Source organism: Anser brachyrhynchus (assembly GCF_964034855.1).
Source record: "Anser brachyrhynchus genome assembly, chromosome: 22".
Lineage (NCBI taxonomy): Eukaryota > Metazoa > Chordata > Aves > Anseriformes > Anatidae > Anser > Anser brachyrhynchus.
Window position 1 is genome coordinate 3,235,649 of NC_137715.1, and position 26,203 is coordinate 3,261,851.

Below are 26,203 nucleotides of genomic sequence, written 5' to 3' on the forward strand. Positions count from 1 at the left end.
TGTTTTCTTTCATCAAGATATTTAGTCACTGCATAAGTAAACTCCAAACCTTGCACTTCGTAACTTTCTGATGCAAAACATTATTTTTATTAACACCCCCTCCAAAAAAAAAAAAAAAAAAGATTGTTTGAGATTTGATAATTGGGCATTTTTCCACCATCGCTGATTTCAGGGAGAATTGGAGAATTAGATTGGACTCTGTATGAAGTTTAATGGTGTAATTAGAGCTCAGAGGCTGTCTCGCTTCTGCTGGCGCTGTTTATATCTTCTCTTCAATCTCTCTAACCTCAGAGGAGACGACCTTGCCATCAACCACCTCTTCAACAATTGTCTTGATCTTCTTAATTTTATTTGATTCTGCTAATGAAATTGAACAGTAAATTAATAAAATGCAGGGTATATCAACAGAAAAATAGTGCTATCAGCAGTTCCACTAATGAGAAAATAGACAAAGGCACCTTTTCAATGCAGTTACTAAAACGTAAACTTTTGGGAGATACACTGTATGGTTTATCTTCCTTCTAACATGCTATGTGTTATATAATATTTCACTGGTTGATAATTTGCTCTGAAACTGCGTTGTTTTACATCAGGCTACTTAATGCCATAGCATTTCAACAGAAAGCCATCAAAAAATATGTATGTTTGCGTGACGTACCTTTTTCAGTGTCCTCTGTAGGTACGTTCACTTCGACAGACCTGTTCAAATCATAAATTGACAAAGGTAAATATATCGTGCCTAATGTATTAGAGAAACAACCCTGTACATTCCCTGTACGTTCAGATATGTGATTTCCTTTCTTCAAGATGTTAAACCATGTGTTTAAATGAGTTTTCTCAGTCAACGTAGAATTTGTTAAGTATAAACTACAGGTGAAATTAACCTGCAGAGCAGTTCCTGCAGTGCTGCAACTTCAGCTCATGCAGATATGCCCCAACTAGTTCCTAAGCCAGAACTGCTGAACAGGTAGAATCTTTGTGGGAAACATCACGCTGCCTGTCTTGCTCTGTCCTCTTTCACAGATCTCTGCTCTTTTCACTACAGAATGTGGAATACTGGACCATTCAGATGTTAAGTGTGAGCTCACTTGCACCTCTTTCATATTTAAGTAGCTTGGCTACTAGTGACAGAAGAACAGCAGAACAGAATCCAGTGCAGTCTGCAGGAGAAGGTCAGTGTGAGTGCCTTGCTGTAATGTGACCAGGTGCCTGTTGTGTCTAAAGGAGTTTAAAAAACATCTAGCCCGGGTTACAGTCATTATAGTCATGGAAAAGTCAATCAAAAATCGCATCACTGCTGTTATGGAGTGTGAACAGCTATCAAGGTTCTCAGCTCAGGATAGTCACAGTATGTACTTGTGCACAAGATGACAGGTACAGACTCTACCAACTTCCACGGCAGCCTCTGAAACAGAGCACAAACTGCAACCTGCTTGGAATCTACAGCTGAGATCTGGGCAACAGACAGGTTTTTTCCTTCAAAAACCCGTTGCCAAGGAGCAGATTTTGCCACTTTCACCATCCATGAATACAGACAGTGTTTGCAATGCTGTCAGCTGTCACCCAACCCGAAACTGACAGCGTGCCCGTGTGCCCTCACCTGCTGTCCTCTCCTTCCAGCAGGCGGCGGTAGGTGGCAATCTCCATTTCCAGGCGAGTCTTGATGTCCAGCAGTATGGTGTACTCGTTGTTCTGAGCCTCCATGTCAGACCGGAGTTGCCTCAACTGAGCCTCTAACCTGGCAACTGCTTCCTGTATTTGATTTAGTTGATAAGCATAACGTGCTTCAGTTTCATCCAGCGTGTCTTCTAAAGCCTTCTTCTACAGTTGGTGAAAAGAACAGAGATGTATTATTATTCAAGAGGATACATTTTGTCCTTAAAATTACATTTTGATTGAAAAATGTGTCGGTTTCTATATTTTTCTCTATAGCTATCTACTTAACACAGGCTTTATTTCAAGTACTGTTTATTATTTACCATGTTCAGCTGGGCCTGTAATTCTAGCTCCAGACTCTGGTAGATCTGTCTCCGCTCTGTGACCTCTCTCTTTTGCTCTTGCAGTTGTTCCATGTTGATTGCTACTTCCTGGTTCAGTTCCTCTGTCTGAAATACAGAAATAGAAGGACTGTAAGCTAGAACTCAACATGACTGAGGTTCTTGCTGATGTTTAAGTAATTGACCTTACCTGCTTTTCAAATCGTTCTTTGGCTTCTTGACGGTTCTTTTCTGCCATTTCTTCATATTGCCGTCTCATGTTTTCCATAGTAGTTGCAAGATCAATACTTGGAGCAGCATCCACCTCTACATTAACTGAGCCTCCCACTTGTTTCTGCAGTCTGTCCACTTCCTACAACGTGGAGCACAGTATCAGCATCAGCTAAAGGGGACTTTCAGTCCTGAATATTGGAAGGAAATTCAGAATCTACAGAAATAGAAGCAATTCTTAAATTGCTTCTCAGGGCAAGATAACTTAATCACCTTGTAAATACTGCTTACTACCTGCCATGTTAGAAAACTTTATTTACTCTGTAGCAACACATGTTATATAATAGATAAACATATTATAAAAAGATGATTTCCTCAGGACCAGATCCATGGAATGAGCGTAGAAGTCATAGTTCCCATTTGCATGCTTTTGTATGGTAGCAACTCATAAAACATAGATTATTCTTAAAGAAAACCTTCACTGCTTATTTTCTAGACTAAGAGATACCCAGTACAGATATCTGACTTGCAGCTATCCCTGCATGAGCCAGAGCTCCTGTTATGACCAGCAGAGACCAGAGGGCATCTCAGCCGAGCAGCCTGTAGGTGTTTGCTCTGTGGTGAGATGAGTCATTCTCCAGGTTATGTCTATTTTGTTGGTCTCTCAGTTGATTGTAACAGAACCATAGGCAATAGCATTCACATAGGTAATACATGAATAGACAGCTAAATTTTGATGTGCTAATCTGGAGCTGAATCCCACCGTAAGTGCAATATTCTTTCAGATTGTTCATGAAGATTTCATTATTCCTAGTGGGGCTGAGTTTATGTATGCCACTGACAAAAAAATCTCTCCACGACAGTGTTCTGCTGCTCTCACCTCCTCATGGTTCCTCTTAAGAAAAACTAGTTCTTCATTCACGTTTTCAATCTGTGACTCCAGGTCAGATTTTGTCAAAGTCAAGTCATCACGAACTCGCAGCAGACCATTAATGTCATTCTCAACACTTTGCCTGAGAACGAGTTCACTCTCAAACCTGTAAAACAAGGCTTGTTTTGTCATCATCAAAACGCAACTGTCTGATGAAAATGTCAGAATCAGTAACTACTACTGCCTTAGTCCTAAAATGTTTCTTTTTACTAAACTTTGCATTAGAGAAGGTTTACTTCTCAGCTTTGATATAAATAACTAGAAGCTTTCATGAACAACAGGAAAATGAAGGAGAAAGTATGAAATGCTCATGCAACTTACTTCAGTCTGAAATCATCAGCAGCCAGTTTGGCATTGTCAATCTGCAGGACAAGCCTTGCATTTTCCAACTGCGCAGCACTGATCTAGAAAGGAATGGTTGGAAATGGATGAAGCTGAGTGATTCTTAAACATTATAGAAGATAGCTTTGTTTGGCATTTATGAAACTGAATGTGCATCAGCAACCAAAAAATATTTTTTATCTCAAAAGAAAAGTATATATATATATAATCTCAATGAAGTGCATATAATACGTCTAGATGATGTATTGATAAATGCATTATTTTATCAATATATTATATATTCCTGCACATTATGGTACTGATAGAAGCAAATTTGCTTGAAAACAGTAAAAGGTTCTGAGGCAGGAGAAGGAGAGGATGAGAATCTTTGCACATAAATGCACACTTATCCATTCCTAGAAATTAATTCTGCATGTGGACTTCATCCTCTAAACTTTAGCCCTCTGTTAGTCATCTGGGTTTAAGGTAAATTCCCTTTAAAGTGCATAAAAGGGATCTGGATTTTGGCTGTAGGTCCAATGGATGTATCATATCTGGAGGACAAAATCTAGCAGATGACTTACTGTAAATGAAAGCCCTTTCTCACTTGATCACCAGAAAACTTTAATAGTCAGAAAACTATTAAAATTACCTAAAGCAAATATAATAGAATTAATTAATTCTGAGATTTTTCACATATTAGATTACTCACATCTGTAGGCATATATCAAATATTATGAGTTATGTATAATCTGTCACTAATTTGTATCTGGTCAAAGTAAAGCATTAATTGTTCTTGGTCGAGACAATTACAATTTGAACAAGTAGGGTTAGCACAATAGATTGTTACCCATCTCTCCCAAAATTGCAACTGATATTTTTATAGATGATTATATGAAATCTTACCTTATTTTGAAGATCCTCAATTGTTTTAAGGTAAGCACTGTGGTCCTGCCTTACGTGTGTGACGTTCTTCTCATACCACTCCTTGATCTGCTTTTCAAGCAAGGAGTTTGCCTTTTCTAGAGAGCGCACCCTCTCCAGATAGGAAGCCAGCCGGTCATTTAGATTTTGCATGGTTGATTTCTCATTGCCAGCGAGCAGCACATCGTTACCAGTAACATTAAGCTGGAAGCTACTGCCGAAGTTTTGTCCAAGGCTGGTGCCGGTGGATATGCGGGTGCCGTAGCCCCCTGCTCCGCCGTAGACGCTGGGTGCCTGGAGCTTCTGGATGGCTGAGCTCCTGACAGATAAACCGCTGACACTGGGGGCAGAAGTTTGGAAGCGGGTGTTTGTACCCAGCTGGAAGCTTCGGTTAGAGAACGCCATTTTCTTTGTTTTAAAATGGAGCGGCTAAATCTCCACACACACGGAGCAGCTGAAGTGAAGAGCGGCGTGTGCTCCGTAAACCTTTATACTGTATCTCAGAGGAAGCACAATGGTCGTAAACCCCACCTCTGTTGACACATAAAGTAATTGGTGTCAGCGCAAATGACACATAGCATATTGTCCCCGCACTCCGGATAATGCAAAGGTTTTTTAATCTGTTCATCAGCATTTGAAAAAAAAATCCTCTGATAGTTTGGCTTGCTTAGTTACCATTTTGAATAAGAGATAAAACACAAATGAACTGCTGAATCATTTATAGCAGTGTATCTGCAGCCATTGTCTCTATAGCCCTTTTGAACAACCAAGTCAATTCTTACCCCCATGTGCAGTTTATGAAATTAAAATAAGAGTTGACTATATGTGACAAGAGACTTAAAATATTTATATCTTCAAGCAAGTATATATTTCTCTTGAGTGAGCCATGGTCTAGGCCTGAGGACAGTTTAGAACCATCTATAAATTATTAGAAAGGTGGCATCTGTACCTACCCTGTTAATTCATTTCCTAGTAAGCACAAAGCAGTATTCTTACTGTGTTAAAAATGAACAGCATTGTAGTTAGCTTGCATTGAATGTACCCTCATTTAGTATTAGAAAACCCTTACAAGTTGAACTGGGTTTCAGTGCAGTTGAAACTAAGCAGAGTATTGCTTTGTGAAGAGATAAAATAACAAGAGTATTAGAAATCATCATGGTTGCCCACTTCATTTTACATGTGAGATGCTGACATCCATAGAGTGATAGAAGGCCCTGAGATTCTGCTTCCAGCACAGCTCCCAGCCCTCCTGCGTGGCTGGAGTTAAAGCAAAGCAAGGGTCCCTCCTGCTCTGTCAGTGTGCTGGGCTAAGATACCCCCAGCTGACCTGTTCCACTGCTGGCTGTTTTGCCACAAACACAGGTGTTGTGGTCATTGCCAGGAAACCACCTGCCTCTGTTCAGTGCATGAAGAAACCCAACAGGCTGTGTTTCTGAGAGTTCCTGAAGCCAGGGCGGTGCGTACTTTTGAGATGCACAATGCAGAGATGAAATGGAAGGCGAGGGACAAAGCTGGTTGCTGAGGGGGTTATTAGCGCTACAGGAAAGCCTGTAGCAGGTGTGCACCAGGACAAAGCAGAGGTGTAATTCCTTGGGGCACTGTATTTACTGTACTTTAGTGTATTATTAATGTACAGCTAGTTACGTAGAGCAGTTAACAGGTACTCTTTGTGCTAGTGGAAAGCAGCGGCTGTACTTAGTGGTCTTCAACTGTGGGGCAAGGAAATGGGTGAGACACAAAGCTTGGGGGGCATTGGATTGTATCTTGGAAGCATCCTTAGGTTTCTGAGAACGGCCAAGCCTGGGATATCGCGGAACCAATTCTGCTAAGTTGCTTTTAGATTACAGCGCGACAGATTAGTTTAAACAGTACTGTAGCAAGGCAAGAGTTAAGGTGTCATCGTTAGCTGTTCTGAAAGTACACGTCTCCAACCCAAGGTGATCAGCATGCAGGGCAGATTTTTTTTTTTTTGCATGAAGATGCTGTTCAGCTGTATGAATTGTCTTTGGACCTTGAACATCTTTGGGTGTAACTGATAAGGATAAATGTCTGAAAAACTTTTATGACAGTTTAAATCAAAGTACACTAGCCCAGTCATTTGGGCTGTTGCTATAGATACTCAAGGTGGGTCTTTTATTTACTGAAAGCATTCAGACTAGATAGGACAGGGCAGAGCTTACATCTTTACAACTGTAAGAGGAATACAGCAAATATCCTGCTACAGTTACTTCTCTTGGCTTTGTACTTCACTGCCTGGATCTCTTACAATATTTTCTGATAGCCTATTTGATAGTAAACATTCTGCTTTGTCTTCTCAGTATTCATTAAAATTAGTCTCCATTTACCTTGATGGTATTTTTTCTAAACCTCATTTGACGGTTCCATTCTTTCTTTCACTGTGGAAAAGCCAAAGGCTATTTGTTAACTTTCATGTTTGCGTATAAATGCAGCAGGATGTCATCAAAGGCCTAGACTGGCTTTTGTGAGTCAAATTCTTAATCTTTCTATTCACAACTACCCTACCTCCATATGGGGAAGCAGATATATAGTTTAAATATCAAAAAAGCTAATTGCATGTGTTGTTAAATTAACGTCACGTGTTTGAAATTTATAGAAGTTGGAGACTATCTAGAAATGTAAGAATAATATAAAAATACATTTAAGCTTGATAGCAAAATAAAATTCGCTGATACATAAAACCTTCAAAACTTTGCTCTGACTTCACCTTGCACAGTGACCTGAATAAAAATGGACATCAGGGTTGCATCAGACATTTGTCTTGGCCACAGGCTCTACTCTTTGAGGTTGAGCTGAACCTTCAGCAGTCCCATTTCTTCCAAAGTCCTCTTGATTATTAAGCGAAAGTGTTCAAGGCATACGCAGCTGGATGCACAGAGCAATAGTATCAAGTTGATATAGTTTTGAAAGATACCAGGCTGAATTTCCCTAGCATTCAGTTTCCTCTCCAATTTGCCTACCAACAATTTCTCTGGTCTTATCAGTTTATATATGCTTCTCCATCCAAAAAATAACTTGGAATATCTGTAAGAATATTTACTAAGATTGGTATACGTATAATTCATAACACAGGTGGGTTTTACTCTTTTTTTTTTTTCCTCACTAGATATTTTCACAGAATATTTTGAAAGAATTATTGAATATATAAACCACTGAAAACTGCAAGAGTGGACAGGAAAGGCTGTAGCTGTACCAGAAATGTAACGTGGGCTGTGTCCCTCAGCTGGCTGGAGGGCAAGTGACTTGTCGTGGCTCACAGCTGCACAGCTCCACTCAGCTGGGAGCGGCTGATAGCTTCTGCTGCCACTCGAACTATGCCCAGGTGTTATCTGGAAGAATATGGGCCGCCTTATTTTTATTCACAGAAATGATTGTAACAGTAGATAATCTAAATAGCTGTTGAGAAACTTCAAAAATATTATACTGTCTGATATCTGCAGCTTCGATCAGGGAAAGAGGTGCTGTTAACGCTTTGCTGGGGCTTTAGTTTGGTAGCGCAGTTTCCAACTCAAGGCTCCGTTGTGCACTCTCCACGGAGGACAGCCTGGGGATGACCCTGCGTAACGCTGCCTGCGGTGATGTGGTCAGTGTGAAGGGTTTGTGTGTAGTCCTAACAAAATGCTCATAGCAACATTAGTAAGTTGTTTGATGTCCTGAAGAACTCTTGCCTGTATGACAGACATTTAGTGCGTATTACAGAGCTATGAAGATAACTCATGAAGGGTTTTGATAACGTGTGCATGCCATTTCGTATTACTCACCCTTACTAACAAGTTATATGTAACCAGTCATGAGAGTTCAAGGAAAAAAGACACACCCAGCTTTGGTTCTGTGTCTGTGCAGCCTTTAGGTGGAACATACGCTTTCCTTTTGGCTGACTGAAGGATTTAACTAAAGAAAAGTCTTTTAGTTCAGGCTTTAGCGATGATCCATTTTCATAGTGAAATCCAGTGCCCGTTTATTAGTCCCGATAACTACATTGTTGATTTCAGTTTGGGTTTTGTGTCATAAGAATTTGATTCCCAAAGATCTCTTATAATGCAGTTGTGAAAAGACTTCCACTGTACAAAGTGCATTCAGGAAGAGGAATTCCATGTTCAATATTCTGGCCATATTCCACTATTCAGTATTTCTGTGACTGAGAAATTCCCCTTCTCTTCGTAGCCTATTTACGAGAAGACGTTTCTTCTTGATTTATGCCATCCAGTTTACAACAAAGGAAACTATGTAACATGAGCTTTTGGGGCAAAATTGAAATCGTTTTCTTATGTAGATATGAGCCAATAGCAGATTTTGAATTTTTTTTTTATTGTTATTATTTTTTATTTTTTCCTGTAAGACTGAAAAAGTACTTAGGACAATTCTCCACCCTGAACTTATATTTGCACTAAACTTGTATTTGTTAATGCCAATGCTGCACCCTAGAACGCAAACAGTAAACAGAGATGTTTTGTGTTTTGCAGACTGTGATCCAGGAGCGCTGTGTAGCAATATAGATTGAGAAAGCATGATTTCCCTGATGGCTGAAGCTACAGGGAGCAATAATCCCTGCAGTCTGCAGGAAAATTTCCTTTGCACCTGTTATTAGGAGGTGTCCCCTGCTGGTCTCTTTTATCTGGGAGTCACTAAATTGGGAACAGTGTGGGTCTGACTGAAGTTCATGGGAAGAAAAAAAAGATTCCTCACTATTGCCATTGCTTAGTCTTTTGAAAGAACAGAGGATTTCCCACAGAACGAGTGGATGGAGCTTGTCCAAGCTACAAAAGCACCGTAACCAAAGCAGATGAGAGCAAGGACCAGATGATGTCACTAATTAACCGGCTGCACATAAGCCCTGAACATCTGCAGCACGAGATCAGTGTAAACTGTCTTCCTCACATATATAGTTTTTCCCTATTTCCCTCTCCTTTTTATCTTTTGTCCAGTGAAAATATCCTAATCATCAAAACACCTCACCGTATTATTTTCTGCGGTGAGCTTTTGACCAGAGGTAAATTTAAAACATCCCTTTAAATTGTATGATACTTGTAGAAGTACTCCAGATCTCGGAGTGGTGCGCACGGCAATGTGTAGGATACATCCTTCCCCAACCACAGGTTGCAAATGAAAGTCGGGAGCTGCCTTTCCTGTCTTAGCTGCTCTCCTCGAGCAGAATCAGATTTCAGTGCCAAGGAAAACAGCTCCAGGCCATACAAATGAGCCTTCTCTTCTTTTTCTCCCCTAAAAGTATCATGAATATCAGCTCTAATATAATCTAAAAGTCTACCAGCAGGAATTTTTCCCTTGTAAAAATCATGTGCAACGGTGGACTGAGAAAAGCAGTAAGCCGGTGAATTTTGCATTTTTCCTAGGTGTGGCAACAGCCAATAGCAGTATTTGCTGAACATCTGTGAACATGAATGTGTGGTTTGTATACAGTCATATCAAACCATTTAAAGCTAGCTTAAAGCTGGAACAGTTCAGTAACCATGAGCAGATACTCCGAGATCATAGATCATGAAATAGCCCGACTTGGAAGAGCCCCACAAGGCTCATTGAGTCCAACTCGTGGCTCCACACAGGACTACCTCAAACCTAGCTGCATGATTCAGTAAGCAAATGCCATTTTCATGGCCCTGTGCAAATATATGCACACACTGATAGTACACCATAAAAGCTGTGTTTGAACACACTGCATCGCACGCATTCACATTTGTGTAGAATTTTTCCCTAGCTTTTTTTTAAAAAGCAGTCTTTGTCATTTCAGGAATGTGCAATACACAAATATTTCAACAGAAGTTTCCAGTTAAAAATGCCTCATTGGCCTTAAGCACCGCGCAGAAGGCACAGAGATTCAGAGGAGCGGTTGCTGTCATACCATAGTCATGGCAGTCCCATTTTCATGCCATTTGGAGCAGAAGTGCAGTGCGTGTATAGCTGTTTGTCACTAGAGGCCACCACATGCCTTCTGAAAAGAGCTGCGGGTGCGAGGCCGTGTAGCATTTGCTGCAAGTGGAAGAAGCCGTGCTGGAACCTGAACACGGTTAGTGCAAGTGGCGTATTACATAACAAAAGTTCACATACTGCCCACTTTTCTGTTCCTATGTCCAGAAGAAAAATGTTTTGCATAGCTCTTGCGGCCAAACGTGTGAAGTAGTGTTTATCTTCACAGCCACAAGCTGTAATTACAAAGAGTTTAGCGTTGTGTACGGCAGGGAGCTTGTAAGCAATGGCAACGAGGATTATCTATCTTTCCGAATCCTGAAAGCTGAATTTGTGGTGGTAGGCGTGTTCATTACCCCTTTGAATGACGCCCCTTTCTTCGTGACTGATACTCGAATATCTTAATTTTTAGAGAGCAGTAAGCTCTAGACATTAAAGGATTTTTTGTTGTGTTTTTGGGTTTTTGTTTGTCTGTTTGTTTCTGCTTTTATGTTTTTGTGGCAATGTTATTTCCAGTGGGACATAACATTCACAAAAAGGTAACCGCTCTGAAACTGTTCTGTGGCAAGATTAACAAAGAAATAGAGCCTGGACACTGAAATGGCTTTAAAAAAATATTATTTGTCTCTATAATAAGGAAGGAAAGAAGTGTTGTTGTTTTTTCCTGCACTGGTAACTTTAAAATCAGAGTTTTCTGTCTACTTCTAAAAGCATTTACATATTTCCTGCTTTGAAATTGCTCTGCTAAGAGTTGCTTCCAGTTTAGCTGTTTTATGCATTTTATGCTTTGGTTTCTTGCAGGCATGATTCAGGAGGTGTAGATTTGAGCCAAAGCGGGTACTTTTTCCCTGGAACTATCAGACTTCTATTCTAAAGAAGTCCTGTGCAGTTTGTCAGCTACTTGTCAGCTTGTTTCTTTCTTCTTTTCCCCGCCTGCTGCAAATAATTATTCCCCTAAATTAAATTAAGTTTTCTTTAATTAAATTATATTCCTCCTTTTCGTTGCTTTCATTACAGCCTAATAACAGCCTATCAAATTAAATCCTTTTGACTTGTCCTTAGGACGTTGCACTGCAGAAAAATTTACCCCTGAAGTCTAGATAGTTATTGAAAGCGTCTTTACCACAGCTGATGTTAGGATTTTATGCCTTTAAGCTTCTGATGCATATTCAGACATTCAAAAGGCAATTTAATATGTCTAGAAGAAGCAGCCATGCACCTGTTTCACCATGAGGTCATGTCTAGTACTTTGTCAGCTGTAAGTTTCAGTCATAAGGACCGTCCAAAATACAGTTGTAACATATTGATACTTGTGTTTAGCGTGGTATTTTTGCAAACAATTCCTTTATGCCAGCCCTTTGATGTATGGCTCAAATAGGTCATTTCAGTATAGTTATACAATTAAAAATATCTTTAAAATGTAACTTGAAAAGAAACACAGAACTGTGCTGAGGAAGGAATGAAGAGGAAGTAGTATGTAGTAAAACAGGCCCCAGATTATTTCTGATTTCACGAAGCCAAGTGCGCATTAGAGTCGGTAATTAAGATGCTTTTGCTTTATAGTGCAGGAAGTGTGGAGGGCAGGGGGTGCAAGCCTCTCAAGCATTATTCTTTACTCGCTTTCCTGTTCATAGATTCTTCCTTTTTCTACGTGATTCATACACAGGAACAGGCATCTCACAGCAGAAGTTTAGACACCTTTATAGGTCAGGGTGTGGACATTGTGAAATGCTTTACTGGCTCTTCCACCTATTCTCTGTGCTTCAATAATAGTATGCAAACAGTGTTTTTAGCAGTGTTGTAAATGCTAGATTTTGTTTTCTTCTCTTACTGAAATGACTGGCTTAATTTTCCATCTGTATTAACAAGGCAGGTACAAAGCAAAATTTTGCATTCGCGAGAAGTTTCTTGCTCATAAATAAGAAACAAACCTGCCAATGTGTGGCCACATCACCAGAAAGAATGTGTGATTAATAGCACAAACCATTACTGCATTACCTCATTGCAAACTTCTTCCAGAGGATCAACAATTCACTTACCAAAGCTGCATATTGTAATACACCTTAATAAGTTTTAACATTTCTACAAGTGAAATGAGCTGTGACTCATAACACCTTCTGGAGTGCATTCAAGTCTGTTATAAATCACGCTGGAGGATTATTTAGTGCAGGACTTCCTTAAATGGCAGGTGAAACTACAAGAAGTGTTTTGAGAATGCTGATGGTTTCAGCCTCCTTTTATAGACTCTAAGTTCCTCTGTCTTGTCAGTTTGCAGAAGTATTGTTACCTCATTCTCTTAGACTTAGAAATGACATTATCTCCCAATGATAGTTTTCTACTCTCCAATCCTTCTATGGAGTATTATCTGTGGGTATTCATTCTGAGTGTGCTATTTTTTACGATACTTCAAATCAAAAAAATTGCAGTTTCCTTTGGGCCTGAGTCAGTCACTTCCTTGGTACTGAAACAGCACTTCTGTGTACGTCTAACACTGATACACTCCAGCTAGCAGACTGTTCAAACAGTTTTAGTACAATAAAATAACAATATAATTTAAAATAATAAAGCAATCGTGAGGATTTCCTTTCCTTCAGGACGCTGATGTGAGACTTAGAGAAAGAAGCACGTGGCATCTTGTTTTTAGAATGTCCCAAATACTACAAAATCAGCAAACCCACACTGTCATAATGTTTTTCACACGAGTAATTTTAGTAGGGCTACTGACTCATGTAAATTGAAGAACGTGATCAAATTAGGTGCGGGGTCTTGACCAGCAGTGCACCCTTGAAATGAATCAGTCAGATTATCTCTCCAGCGTGATCAGGTACAGAAGGGTTGCTGGAACTGAGAGTGGCTCTTTGCGGAAGTCGTATTATCTAATAGCTGAGGTAAGTAGAAGCTGTGAAGTGATGAATTCTAATTTAGTCTCTATCAGTGACTTTCTTTGCAGCCTTGAGCAAGTTGTGTCATCTCTTTTTCCAATTTCTCAAGCAATAAAATGGGAATGATAATACCATCCCGCTCATTATCGCCCTAACTTCATCTCTCAGTGTGTTGTGAGAATGTGAACAGTGCATGTAAGAGGTGGATATTAGAATCATTATTTATTATTCAGGGCACAGAACGAAAATTCAGAAATAATGAATAACCACCAGAGATAGGGCAGCACGTGGCCGGTGACACAGTATAATTCGTTAGCTGTCCAACAGAAAGAAATCTGCAGTGAAACGCAGTTTTGTAAAGACATGAGAAATGTCCAGGAATAAGCATTTTTTGACATAGAATACCTGCCTTCATTTAGAAAATTGAGTGTAGTGTGACTAATATTTATGTGTTTCAGGACTAATTGGTTTACTTAAATTATTAAAAGCAGTCTGAATGGGTGCATTAGAGTCACCGACGTGTGATGATGTTGGCAAACTGCGTGAACTGTGAGGCCAGCGTAATGAACCACACCGCTCTGACCATTACAGGCTGCAGTGACATAGCTGTTAGAGAAGGTTAAAATCTTCAGAGCAGTGGGGTGGAAGGGGAATTCTGCTTTACACCTCTGCCAGTGATGTTTACACCACAGCCACGCATAGCACAGGCGTGCAGGGAGTGCATCTCTCACTTCTGCATGGGAGGATGCTCGGGCAGAGCAAAGCCAACGCACTGCACGAGAATGTGAAATAAAAACAGGCTTGTTCTGTAAAAGCCTGCAATTACTGAGTTTTCTTTATTCATTCCTTGTAGTTTAGCACAATCAAAACCTAGTACAGGACAGATCCTTTGCTTTGATTTAGAAGTAAGGAACCACTTAGAAGTTTTTATAATTACTTGTGTCACAGCAATGCCGATATGCTCTGTAAATTTGATAACTAAATATATCTCTAAATAGCACAGAAAATCGGACAAGAAGACCTAGGCACAATTTGTCCAGATGCTACAAACACCAGGTCTGGCTTGTTGGATCTGGTAAGCCATAAGGAAGGACATTGTTAATTAGCCAAGAGTTACCAGTCCTGTATTACAAGTTTTACCCAATTTAAAGAAACCATTAGGTAATCCATTCAATGCTTTCGGGATCTCTTTGTGCAACAAGGGTGGAGAGTGGGGGAAGGAGGGACAAGGGGGGGATCGTGAACTGGTCCTAACATGCCAGTAAGAGTGCTTTGTGTTGTAGAGATGGACTTTGTTTATTTTAAATCTGCATTTTCTTTGAAATTTTTGCTTTCTTTTGTGAGCCTTGTTTCAAAGCAAAACTGGTAGCAAGAATCCTTTATGAAGGTCCCTTATGAGTAGGTATGAAAGAGTACAATGGCAATTTCACTCTTGAATATGAGACTGCCCAGAACATACTGTTTTATATGCAGACTTTGGAATGCAAATCCGTACAGACACTCTTGGGGCTCCATTTCGGCTCTCTTAGTTCTGCTCTCCGGCCTTCATTGTCTAAACAGTCCTAATAATACTGTGGGTTTTTTTCTTCCTTAGTTTTTAGTGTTGTGTATCTCTGGAAATTTTCATATTGCTGCTAGGGTCTCCTGTTGGTGACTGGGCTGACGTGAGAAAGGGGAAGAGTGGGTTTGGCTAACGAACTCGGGCCTGTCCCCTTCCAGCACTGGCAGCATGGTATGCACTGCATGTACCAGTCTGTCCTGACTGCAGAACCCGTCAACAAAACCGAGGAGCATTAATATGAAAGCAAATTGCTGAAATGGTGTTTTGAATTAAATAGGTCACTGAGAATGTATGAGAGTGGCTGCAAAAGTACTTAGAGTCTGAAAGAAAACGCATAAAGGTAGTTGAAGAAAATTTCTCTAACGCTGAAGAATAAACAATTGTTTCCAGGATGAATATTTTCGTAAAGTGCGCTTTACAACAGTACTGCTGATAACCCTGTTTTAAATGGTGCAAACCAAAAGTTTTATGTAAGGAAGTCTGATAGCTTTGCTTATATAAATATCACCTGTAGCTTGCGTCATGGCTTTTGTTCTTATTTGTGTCCTTCCACTTTCATACTCGCTGAAACAATGAGGCTTTTGCAGTCTTTTGGACCTGCGTCAATAGCACTGCCATTTGGGGCTGGTGCATACTTAAAAAAAGCAAAATCAGAAATACCAATGACCAGTACAAGTAATGGAAAAAGGTTTATTGGCAGCAGTGAGGTATATGATAAGAGACATAAGACCGAAGTTAAGAGATTATTCACGTTAAATTATAGTTAATTTGCAGAGCAATAAATGAACCACAGATGGAGATTCATGCCCCGGTGAGATGTGCATAATACATATATTACCAACTCAGACAGTCATTTCCATTGAGTAGTTTGTCTTCAGCGTTGTGGTGACTAGAAGCCCTTTAACATATCAGTTCTACCTAGCTCTGCGTGGCACTTTTCAGCAGTAGGCTGCAGGTCAGTTTAGGAGTGAGCTCACTACGGTATCCCCTTTTCACACACACCGAGACCAACACACAGCACGAGTTGCGCAGGGGAGTTCTCAGAGGCTGCGCGTTAGCCCGCCGGGGGAGCCAGGAGCTGGCAGGACTTCTTGCTTCATGCTTGCTGGTGGATCTCGTTGACGGTGGAGGATACCACCTGCCCGTTCACACTGTCGTGCACAATTGCTTTGATCTTTCGATTGGTCAGCCCGGCGTATTCTGAAAGAAAATGAAAGGCTAATTATACAAGAAGCAATGCTGAGAAGAGATGATGCAGGGAAAACTTCATTTACAGTAATTTACCAGCTGCCTCCTCAACTGATTTATCTTTACATGTTTCCCTTTAAGTCAATACTTACTGCTCTTTGTGAAATGTTAACAAAGTCACCCCGGGCCTTGTCCAGGTCAGGGCAAATGAATAATAAAGCTGCATCCCAGCCAATGCAAATCTAACTTCAGAGCAAATTAACCTGCATGTCTGTAGGTCATGCTCATACCAGAATATGAGTTTCCAGACATGCAGATTTTGTTTGCTCTCAAGTCCTAAGACTGTTTTAGTCACCAAATGGAGTCTCTGCCTCCTCATATACCATGAAAGCTTTAGGCTCGAGTCTGAGCTCTGGACAGCGTGCTTCACTGGCAGAGGTCAGTGTGAAGAGCAGCCCGTGAGCAGGCAGACGCAGCAGAATGGGCTCTGAAGTGCAGTCCTTCGCAGATGAATCACTGAAATTATTCTCAAATGTGGCCTACATGAGAATTAATTGCAATGCAAACCTTTCATAGCTCCTTAAGATGAAAATTATTCTGAGTAAAATTTGATTGGAAATGACAATAATTAAAAACTACTATAGAGAACAAAATACGGGACTTTTACCTTTAGCTTTCAATTCAGATTTTTTTGTTTTCCTGTAAAGAAAATGAAACAGACAAAGTGATGAATATACTCATCTCAAGAAGTTATTCATCCCCTTCAACTCACCGATTCTAAGGAGGCCTCATACCAATATGAAAAGAGATGAAAACAAAAAAAAATAAGAAGGGACTTTTTGTAGTATACGAGCTTTTCATTAGTCGTAGGTACAGATGCCCTCAGCTGAAGCTGTTCCCTTGTGCATTCAGTATCACTTCTGTTAAGGACAGGCATATTGCTCCCCGGATGTTCTGAGCTGCTCAGGTCCCAGCCTGGTTCCTGATGCCCAGCCCTGTACTTGGTGCCCCACTGCCCTGGCTCCGGAGGTGCTCAGTTATTGTTAACCTTCCTTTTTCTATTTTGTGTAAATAAGCCATGCTCTGTGTATCAGATGGGAGAACAAAGAATAGAGAGGCCCAGAGATTTCTGAATGCAGAGATTCAGAAAAAAGAAAAAAAAAAAAGATGGGGAAACCAAGCAGCCCCTCTGCACAGGGCCATGCTGTGCGGGTTTGTGTGCTGGTTCTTGTAGCTGCAGGAGGCTGAGCAGAACTCAGCTGCACTTGACTCTGGGCTTCGTTTTGATCTAGAACTTGTCTTGAAGATTGGAAATGACTATGAGTTTTACTGAAATTGGCATTTTTTTCCTCAGCGGAGAGAGGAATGCTGAGGGAATGTAGAAATTATTTTTAAAAATATATTGCATTAATTTAGGTAATCCAGATTACACAGATTCAAGTTTCTCCTTATATTAAATGGCTCAAGCTTTATATTAAGATCCGTCAAATTAAAATACCAGCCCTTCATGTAGTATGGAACTCACAAGCTTTGATTAAACATAAACAAACAAATAAATAAGCTGAAAACAAGAACTCTCTTCTCATCTATTCCAGTCAGGGCAGCTTTGCCTTACCCGTCTACATTCCCTTCCAGCAGCAGGCGGTAAGTGGAAATTTCCTTCTCCAGGCGTGTTTTAATCCCAAGAAGAACTTTGTATTGGTTATTTTGCTGCTTGATGTCATGACGAAGCTGGCTTAGCTCTTCCTCACATTTGGAGATGACCTGCTGCATGTTTTGAAGTGCAACAGCATAGTAATTCCGGGTGTCAGCCAAGGTGTCTTCCAGCATGTGTTTCTGACAGCAGATAACAATTCTATGATTATTATTTATGTAGCAGGTATAATGCAGAAATACCAGCAAATTTGGTCCCTGGCCAGGAGATTACAAAATGCAGGTTGTGGTCATTTAAACACTTATGCACTTGCATGACTATTCACGTGAAAACAGCAGAATCATGAAGCTGTGTTGTGTGTGCATAATGAAAGGCAAAAACTGAGTAATTTGTCCCTGCCATAATGCTTATTCTCAAAAGCTGTTGCTCCTGTAACTGCTGACTTTTTTGTCAGTTCCTGCTTTTGCTGTACAGGATTGCTTCAAAGTCTCCAAGACATGGATATGTGAGCTTTCACCTCTACAAAAGCTGAATTTTTATTAAAGCTGTATTTTTCACAGTTTAGCTGTATTTTTCACAGTTTAGGTATTTCATGTGCTATAACAGGGTTTGTAAATATGAAATTTATATTATCTGTCTTCTTTTTAGATCATGGAGTCAGTTCTCCTGTATTTTCTTTTTCTTCTCCCCATATATTGTTGTGAGACATTTTCCATGTTTTGGTGATGGTTGCTGAATCTACTTTCCATGTTCTGGCAAAGTCAAGTATGGTCCAAATTCCAATTTCACTTACACTTTAATAACTACAAGAAAATTACGCTAGGCATGATTTAAGCAAAGAATTGGTCCAAGGCAGGTCCTATGAATTTATGATGTAACAGTGGCCAGCCAGAGATGTCTGCAGTAGATACCTTACTCATCTGTGCCTGCAGCTCAATGTCCAGGGACTGTAAAGTACGGGTTAGATCCTTGATCTCGTTCTCACTGCTCTGTATCTCTTCTGGATTAGGGACTGCTGCCAGAGACGCAGCTGAGCTCTGCGGAGCAAAACAAGAGAAAAGTTTACTGATTCTGGCAGTCAGGTACAGCAACAGGGATCTTTGAAATGAACAGGAAAAAGCTGTTACCAGTTCTTTGTACCAACTGTCGAGGCTTTGACGATTCTTTTCAATTATGGCTTCATAATCTTGTCTTATTTCTGCTAGAATCTTGGCTAGGTCTTCAGGAGGTGGTGCATTTACTTTTACATTGACTTTGAAGTCCTGTGATGAGCGATTTGCTTCCATATCCTGTTGATAGCAGATGAAACAAGCAAACTTGTTCATGAAAAGGGAAACAGTTTTTGTCCCTGTCTTGTCTCCTTCAGTTCCATCCTCTCAAAATACCCACAATATTTTTTTTCATTATAATAGTTTGTTATATAGATTAGTTAACACTATTTTGAAAATGTATATATGGATCATAGTGTGACATGACTTAAACCAGTGACTGATACCTGCTTCCATGGCAGATCTGTGCTAGAGAGCTCAATAAAAAACATTGCAGAAGATCTTTTCAAATAATGTTTTTGGAAGATATATATTTAATGAAGAAGCACTGAGATTTTTAGTTTATTTGTCTATTATGAGCCTAGAACTTTTCATGAAAATCTAACAGTAATTTCATCTTTCTTACCCTGTATGTTAATATTTATGGAACTATAACTAAGTTTACAGGAGAGTAATATAAAAGTTCTATGTAATTGTTAAAGGAATAATTGGATTAAAACATATAATTACTGTGTAAACAACATAATTACAGGACAAGTCGAGCAGGTACGGTAACATTCCTTTTGCTGTAGCACAATCTTATGTGCTAGGTACCATTTTCAAAAGCGTCCAGGCAAAGCAACATTTTGGGTATGACATCACGGCCTCTGCAATGTAGATCAGCTGGACATGCTGATGTCTCTGTTGGTTGCCTTGATTCCCAAAACTGTTCCATGACAGCTGTTTAGTTTGTATCCTGCGCCATAAGGGGACCAGCCAAAGGAAGTTTCACCTGCTGCTCTGTAACCCTTGTGTTTCTATTCTTTATAGTAACCCACAGGTAGTGAGTAGGGTGTTTGGTTCTGTATTAGATATTAACTGAAAGCAACACCAGATCAAGCAAAATGAAAGCAGCATGTTGTCCCGCAGTGGTATTACATAAGGGGGAATAACAGAGACTACTCTGGTATAGCTCTGAATTAAGACAGCAGCACATTTTTTGACAGGGAGTGAGTGTTATCTAATTAATTATGCTTAGAGTTTTACAAGAATAAGTAGTCTCACGTGGCTTCACTAACCAATCTTTTCAATTTTGATCCCTTGTGAATTTAAGATCTGTTTAGTTCGGGTCAGCCTGCTCTAGGGAACCCTGCTTGAGCCGGAGGGTTGGGCAAGATGACCCCGAGAGGTCCCTTCCATCTCAACCGCCCCGTGACTCTGTGAAATGATATATCCCGAGGTGAGGGGAAAGGCTGCGGTCTGAAAAACTCTGCAGCAACCAGTAACGCTTCCTGTTTACGTGAAATTTCTGTGTACGTAGATCTAGGTATTTCTGAGAACATTTCTGTCAAATATGGAAGTTATTATTAGCTGCGTGCAACAAATGAGTAGCTGACTAGAAAAGCGTCTGGGAGAAATACAGCAATCTGTTATCCTTCCTGAAATCCTGGTTTAGTTGGTAAAGTAGCACACATACTTCGTGCCTCATCCGACTCTCGTTGGCTCTGTCAGAAACATGGTTGGGTTCTGAATCATCAATCCCATTTATAGATTGTGGATCTTACTCAAAGTTAATTACACAGTAGCAAAGATTTGTATGATAGTGTAACTTTTTCTACCTCCTCATGGTCTTTCCTCCTGAGGATGTGCTCTTCTCGCAAGCCTTCAATTTCCATTTCCAGATCTGTTGTAACAATGGTCAGGCCGTCGAGCTCCTTACGCAAGTTCTCAACATCACACTGCACTCCCTGCCTGCGAGTCTTCTCGGCTTCGTACCTTTATCGGGAAGGAGAAGAGAAAGCCTGAGATCAAACTGCCTCGTGTATAAGTAGTGCCACAGAGAAGTAGACGTGCTTAAGTCCTCTAAGAGGGGAACTAGAGAGAACAAAAAACTGAGGAAACAGATTCTGTTTCTAAAATAAGTTCTTTGATAAATTCTTGAACAGTCTTAAAAAGTAGATATGTTTTGTTATTGCTTTTTTTTTTTCCTTTTCTTTTTCCTTGTCACAGCTCCTCTATGGTATGGACTAGTTGTTTTCTCTTTTATTTTTCCTTTTTAACATTCACCAAGTTATGAAAGCTTTGGGAATGGAGTGCTCTGAGTCTGTACATTTATTACAATGCTATCAAAAGCCGTGAGATTTTCAATAGCTGATCACATCTATTAAAAAAAAAGACAAGATCTTCATGATTCCTAAGAAGCCTGATTTACAGAAATGTAAATTCCTTTCCTGGGCAAAAATCTACCTGGAAGTTCTCAGTCCAAGCATTTCAGCTTTTTAAATGGCCTGAAAACTCTTTCAGCAATGTCCTGAACAGTCAAACTGTGCGCTGGTAACCAGGGAAGCACTGGCCCATTTACTGTGGCAAAACTACTGAGAATCCAAAGCAGAAGATGCTGAAGGACAGGTATTTCTTGTGGAGCTGGATGGAAGAAGTGATAAGTGCAGGAAGTAGATTTGGGCTGGATTAAGGAAGCGTAGGGTGCAGAGAAGGGTTAATTTGTACTCCCAGATGATGGTTTTAAATGCCTTTTGTCACAAGTATCAAGTGTCTGCTGTAAAACCTGCTCTTCAGGACCTGAACTAAGTATCATAAACAGGGTGACTCAAGGTTGTTCAGCAATCATTTGTGTGTTTTACATCCTTTTTTATCCTTTTTTTAAAATTATTTTTTTGTTTCACATTGGTTTTATTTATTCAGTATCACCAGAAAGCTAAAGTAAAATCGGCATCAGACTGGATTTTCAAGAAAAAGAAATATTTTGCTTAATTCTCTTTCATACGTAATCAGGAAACCAAAAAAGATCTTACTTGAGCCTGAAGTCTTCAGATGCCATGTTAGCATTATCAATTTGTAAAAGGATGCTGGCGTTGGTGATCTTGCCATCCTCAATCTGCAAAACAGAGAATCCAACAGACTCGGTGTTGCCATATATATGGTGACAATGAATAGCCTGTGCTATTTAAGATTCCCTCCTGCTTGTATGAAAGAAAAATTAAACTTCAGTTTTAAGGAGTATAGATAAAGAAACTTAGTTTCCGGATTCACTTAGGTGTTTCTGCTATTTTTGTCCGTAATCTTACTTTTTTTTTTTTACTTTGTCTTACTTTCCTGGATATGAAGCAGTAGGAATCATACTATTCCTGGGCAGGCAGAGGATATGGATAACAATACACAAATCTCATGGCATATTACAGAATAATGTCACTGTCTTCCTCCTTCTTTCTGTACTGATTTTGCTTCTGTTTAATATTGCTGGAAGAGCAGCCTTGTTCATCTTTAGGGCAAATTTCAGTAAGAAACATTGTTCTGTCTGAGTACAGTTAAAATGCTGGCATTAATCATATGCTCAGAAATAAGCATGTGCATAAACACCTTGCTGAATCAGTGCTGAGAAGCAGAGGTGTAACGATGATGATAGAAGCAACTCATGAATAGGACAGGACCCCTCTTGTGCTTAAGTCTGGAGTTGTACGGAGTGTCATTCTGAGACCAGCACTGGCCAGTTGTCATGATCCAGTCAATTATTCACTTGCATTTTTTATACCGAAACCTCCAGCAGCATACAGTGATTAATTCGTGATTCTGATTTTGGTTTGAAATGTTGAAATTTGCTCCGAAAGGTAAAGGAGAAAGCACACCACATCCTTCATTTAGTGTACTCAGGGTGTGCTGAAAAGACTTGTAAGTCCCTGTTAACGTGGGGCAGCTTTGAGCTATAGATCTGAATATGAAAAGCTCAGTATTCTATTCGGAATCTTTGGAAGTACTCTAGAACCTCATGCATAATTAGGAGGAACTAGTAATTGTGGGACATCATGTCCTTTTCTACCAGAAAGGAAAGAGATGCATGGTTGCAGCTGCCTTCACTCAATGCTTACATGCCGAAACAAGGTGCTTTATGGCCACAGAGAAATCTCTAGCTGTTTAGAGAGCTCTCAGCCCTTTTTAGCAAAACTTCCCACACCTAAATGAATCACAAACACACCAGGAAATGACAAAATTGTCCTGAAGTGTCAAAAGTTTACCTTAGTTAAAAAAAAAAAAAAAAAAAAGAATGTGCCTGTGGAAGGTTTTAACTAATCTCTAAGACAGAACAAACTGTACGTTCTTAGTGATTAGCAGCACACCTCAGATACTGCCCTGGGACATGATGGAGGCCAGCTAAAGAACTATAACAAGACTCTAAATGTGTCGCTGCCTGGAATTTGTTGTCAGAGAAGAGGCAGTTCTTGAACCCGTCCTCAGATAATGGTAAATTCTACTACGGAAGGTAACAACTGAGAGGCCATGAGAAAGCACCGTTTGAGTTCTTTGACTTTGTGCCATTTCATAACAGTGCAACACAGCTGCACATAGAAATATATATAAATGTTTTGTGACGCTCTGTGCAGTCTGAAAGAATAAAGAATCCAACAGAGGAGTTACAGTTGTCAATGTTTTGCCAACTGTTGTATGATACTGCTGCTATGTCAGTTAGCAGCGCGTTCCAGACGTGGATATTTATCTGTTTATAATTACACTGATTTCTTCACTACATGCATCGTGGATACGGATGTATCACTAACACCAGTCAACAAATTTACAGATGTCTTATTTAAGAACCCACACATTATTATATACAAAATGCACTCAAATTCCTTTTCAAAACAGATTTTTTTTTCAAGAAGGCTTCCTGCACTGACTTGTTCCTCAGTATGCCATGTGTCTTTTGGTCCACAGCATGGATCTTGCCTCCTTGAATGCTCTGTAAATCAGTGTGATTTTTAGCAGTGCCAGATGCTTGAATATGACCACAGAATGTACTGGCATTTATGTGAACATGGAGCCAAGAATGCCTGAAGAACCAGTGCTATTTTACTTTTGGGGAAAATGGAGTGGGGCTGGAGCAAGGCAACTTGCTGCCCTGTCACGTTGATCGTGAATTCACCCAGGGAAGAGTGTGCTTCCAAATGCAGGACCCAGATGATTATACACGTCGAAGTTTAGATAGCCACTACATCACAAACTTTCTGGGTTACTGGATATATGTTCCTAAATTTTGTCTAAAATTCATTTTGGGTGCTAAATAAGTCTCACCTTTTTAATTTGTGGGCAATTAATTTAATTATGGTTAATAATTAGATACTATATTCTCACTCATTTTACTGGCAGTCATGGTGCTAATTGCAATAATTTATAGAGAAAGTGAAAATCTTGTGTTAATCACTGAATTGGCCCCCGTAAATAATCCTTTATTAGCCCTTCCTCTCCAGTTCAAGCACCACATTAAGACTGGCTGCGATGGCCATTAGTCTAACGGTGCCTGCAGCCAGCACGTAGCTATTTTAGTGGAGAGTGTTAGAATAAAAGTATTTTGAGTACAACCTATTCAAAAGGGGGGGGGGGGGGGGCTTTTCTACAATCAGCATTGTGTTTTTAGTCATGTCATCTTTCTAAATCTTTCTGATTTGTTAATTCCATAAGAATGTGAACACATTATGTTCTTGCTGAACAAGTATTCATCTCTGGATCAGTTAAAAAAAAAAAGTGCTTAAGTGATAGGTTTGGAGACTGATGACCTTTCTTTATCCTTAAAATAGAACTAGGTGATGACAATTCTGGCTCTCCTTGCACATTGCCTGTGGTCAGACTGCCTCATCTTCTGCCTGGAGGCAACACATTTAGCAGTGAGCAGGGAGTTTGATTAAGTCCCTGACCTCTGTCAGCAAATGTGTGGGATAACACCATTTCCAAGCCCTTTAGAAAAAAAATTCTCAGGGTTTTGAGAATGCCAAGTCATCATATTTAAAAAAGTGGGGGGAAAACAAGACCATCGCATTTGGAATAGCTTTGCTTTTTGCCCCATATGGCTATGTAAAGTTAATTACAGTGATTAGTCACAGAGATGGTTACAGAGCTAAGTATGTTCATTATGAATACAGATTAATATTATGCTTAAATCTGAAGACACGTGAGTTTGGGAGATTGAAAGAGTTACTGTTGAACGTTAATATTAACTACTGGCGGGAACCAGAAATTCTGCTTTTAATTATAGTGAAAACATCCACAAGGAATTTGTCACTGCTATTTCCTTAATTACAATGAAGTATTTTTCCATCTGATTACATAAACTCCTAGGACCCAAAACTCCTGTAGTTTCATCGTCTGCTGCCACAAGAATCAAAGAAACGAAAGGCAACAGAGTGTCTAAAGGCAGCGTGCATGAGAGAAGGAAGTCTCTTCAGTTTGCCTGCTTTTTAATTTGCTTGAATACATGTGCAGTCAAAAAGATCAAATTCTGCCAGACATAGTTGCTCAAACCACAGTTTCATGTACAGGAATGAACACTTGGCAGCACACAAGTCTCTTTATACTATCAGTCCTTGCAGAATCCCCTCTGTCTCCTTCCAGACTTTCTTATACCCCTTTCTGCTCCTTGTGGAGGCAAAGAATGTTTATGCCCAGCTCCTGCTACCGCTTTCATTTGTATTTCTGACATTTAAAATGTTTTACTTAATTTTCTTTAAAGGAAAGCCGTCAGCATAACTGAGTACCCAGATTCCTTAAAGGAGCATAGAATGACATAGTTCTTATAGCTCTGACTTACCTGTCTTTGCATGTCAGTGACGTTTTGCTCGTATTGGTTGAAGTCATGCCTCTCTCCGTGAGACTTTGTCTTGTGCCACTCTAGGATGCAGCTTTCGAGCTGAGCGTTGGCTGCTTCTAAGGAACGGACCTTGTCCAGATAGGCAGCCAAACGGTCATTCAGGTTTTGCATGGTCTGTTTCTCATTCCCACCCAGGAAGATGCTTTCCCTGTGGTGCTCGCCGAAGCATCCCCAAGATGCCTCTCCTCCGGCAGCCAGACAGAGGGGTCTGGCAGAGGAGAAAGAGGTGTGTATGCTGCTGGCACCACCATCTGCACCTGAAGGTCTGTAAGAAGTTCCTTGCTGGGCCAAACCACACCCTGAACTACCCCTGAGGGACCCAGAAAAAAATTGAAAAGGGCCTTGGCTGGTACTCATGTTTAGCTCAGTTATGGATCTAACCCAATGTTTGACTGACTAGCACTGAGCAGCTTCTTAGCCTTCCCGAAGCAGCTTTATGCCTTTTCCTGTGGGAGTTCCCTTCGATGAATGACTACAGCAACAAGATTGTGTCATCACGAAACGTGCTTCCTCTTGGTCAATTCTGAAGCGTTTATGAGCATGCACACACTGTTGTTATTATTTGGAATCACAGCCACATACCGGATTGTTTTCCTTTTGCTTGTTTTCTTTTCTTTTCTTTTTTTTTTCTTCTCTTTTCATATTATAATTGTGAGGTGTGGCTAAAAGCAGTAGGTGTGGAACTGGATCAGCTCT

General features: G+C 40.1%; 2 protein-coding genes and 1 long non-coding RNA gene across 4 annotated transcripts in view; 1 reads left to right on the top strand and 2 right to left on the bottom strand.

Moving 5' to 3' along the window:
• Positions 1-26,203, top strand: part of LOC308181484 — a 129,846-nt gene that overhangs the window by 10,168 nt on the left and 93,475 nt on the right. The gene's annotated exons all lie outside the window — the stretch shown is intronic.
• Positions 75-10,216, bottom strand: KRT20 (keratin 20). 2 transcript variants are annotated; one of them, XM_080564807.1, is made up of 8 exons: positions 4,366-10,216; positions 3,460-3,542; positions 3,088-3,244; positions 2,188-2,349; positions 1,980-2,105; positions 1,601-1,821; positions 659-699; positions 75-360 (listed from the first exon to the last, which is right to left on the bottom strand). In XM_080564807.1, the coding sequence occupies exons 1-8, from the start codon at positions 4,786-4,788 to the stop codon at positions 260-262; spliced, it is 1,314 nt and encodes a 437-aa protein (XP_080420933.1). In that variant the 5' UTR covers positions 4,789-10,216; the 3' UTR covers positions 75-259. The 2 variants fall into 2 exon arrangements, with proteins under 2 accessions (XP_080420933.1, XP_080420934.1); XM_080564808.1 differs by having other exon boundaries at positions 75-357; positions 4,366-10,214.
• Positions 15,443-26,101, bottom strand: KRT23 (keratin 23). Its single transcript, XM_080564816.1, has 8 exons — positions 25,448-26,101; positions 21,669-21,751; positions 20,475-20,631; positions 18,736-18,897; positions 18,520-18,645; positions 17,570-17,790; positions 16,622-16,653; positions 15,443-15,966 (listed from the first exon to the last, which is right to left on the bottom strand). The coding sequence occupies exons 1-8, from the start codon at positions 25,862-25,864 to the stop codon at positions 15,863-15,865; spliced, it is 1,302 nt and encodes a 433-aa protein (XP_080420942.1). The 5' UTR covers positions 25,865-26,101; the 3' UTR covers positions 15,443-15,862.

Excerpts from the sequence above, each read along its gene's own strand:
- KRT20 (XM_080564807.1), bottom strand. The coding sequence starts at position 4,788 with ATGGCGTTCTCTAACCGAAGCTTCCAGCTGGGTACAAACACCCGCTTC. Across the intron at positions 3,245-3,459 it reads GCTGATGATTTCAGACTGAA|GTTTGAGAGTGAACTCGTTC; the intron begins GTAAGTTGCATG and ends CTTGTTTTACAG. Across the intron at positions 361-658 it reads TACAGAGGACACTGAAAAAG|CAGAATCAAATAAAATTAAG; the intron begins GTACGTCACGCA and ends CAATTTCATTAG.
- KRT23 (XM_080564816.1), bottom strand. The coding sequence starts at position 25,864 with ATGAGTACCAGCCAAGGCCCTTTTCAATTTTTTTCTGGGTCCCTCAGG. Across the intron at positions 21,752-25,447 it reads TCACTGACATGCAAAGACAG|ATTGAGGATGGCAAGATCAC; the intron begins GTAAGTCAGAGC and ends TCTGTTTTGCAG. Across the intron at positions 15,967-16,621 it reads ATCTGAATTGAAAGCTAAAG|AATACGCCGGGCTGACCAAT; the intron begins GTAAAAGTCCCG and ends ATTTTCTTTCAG.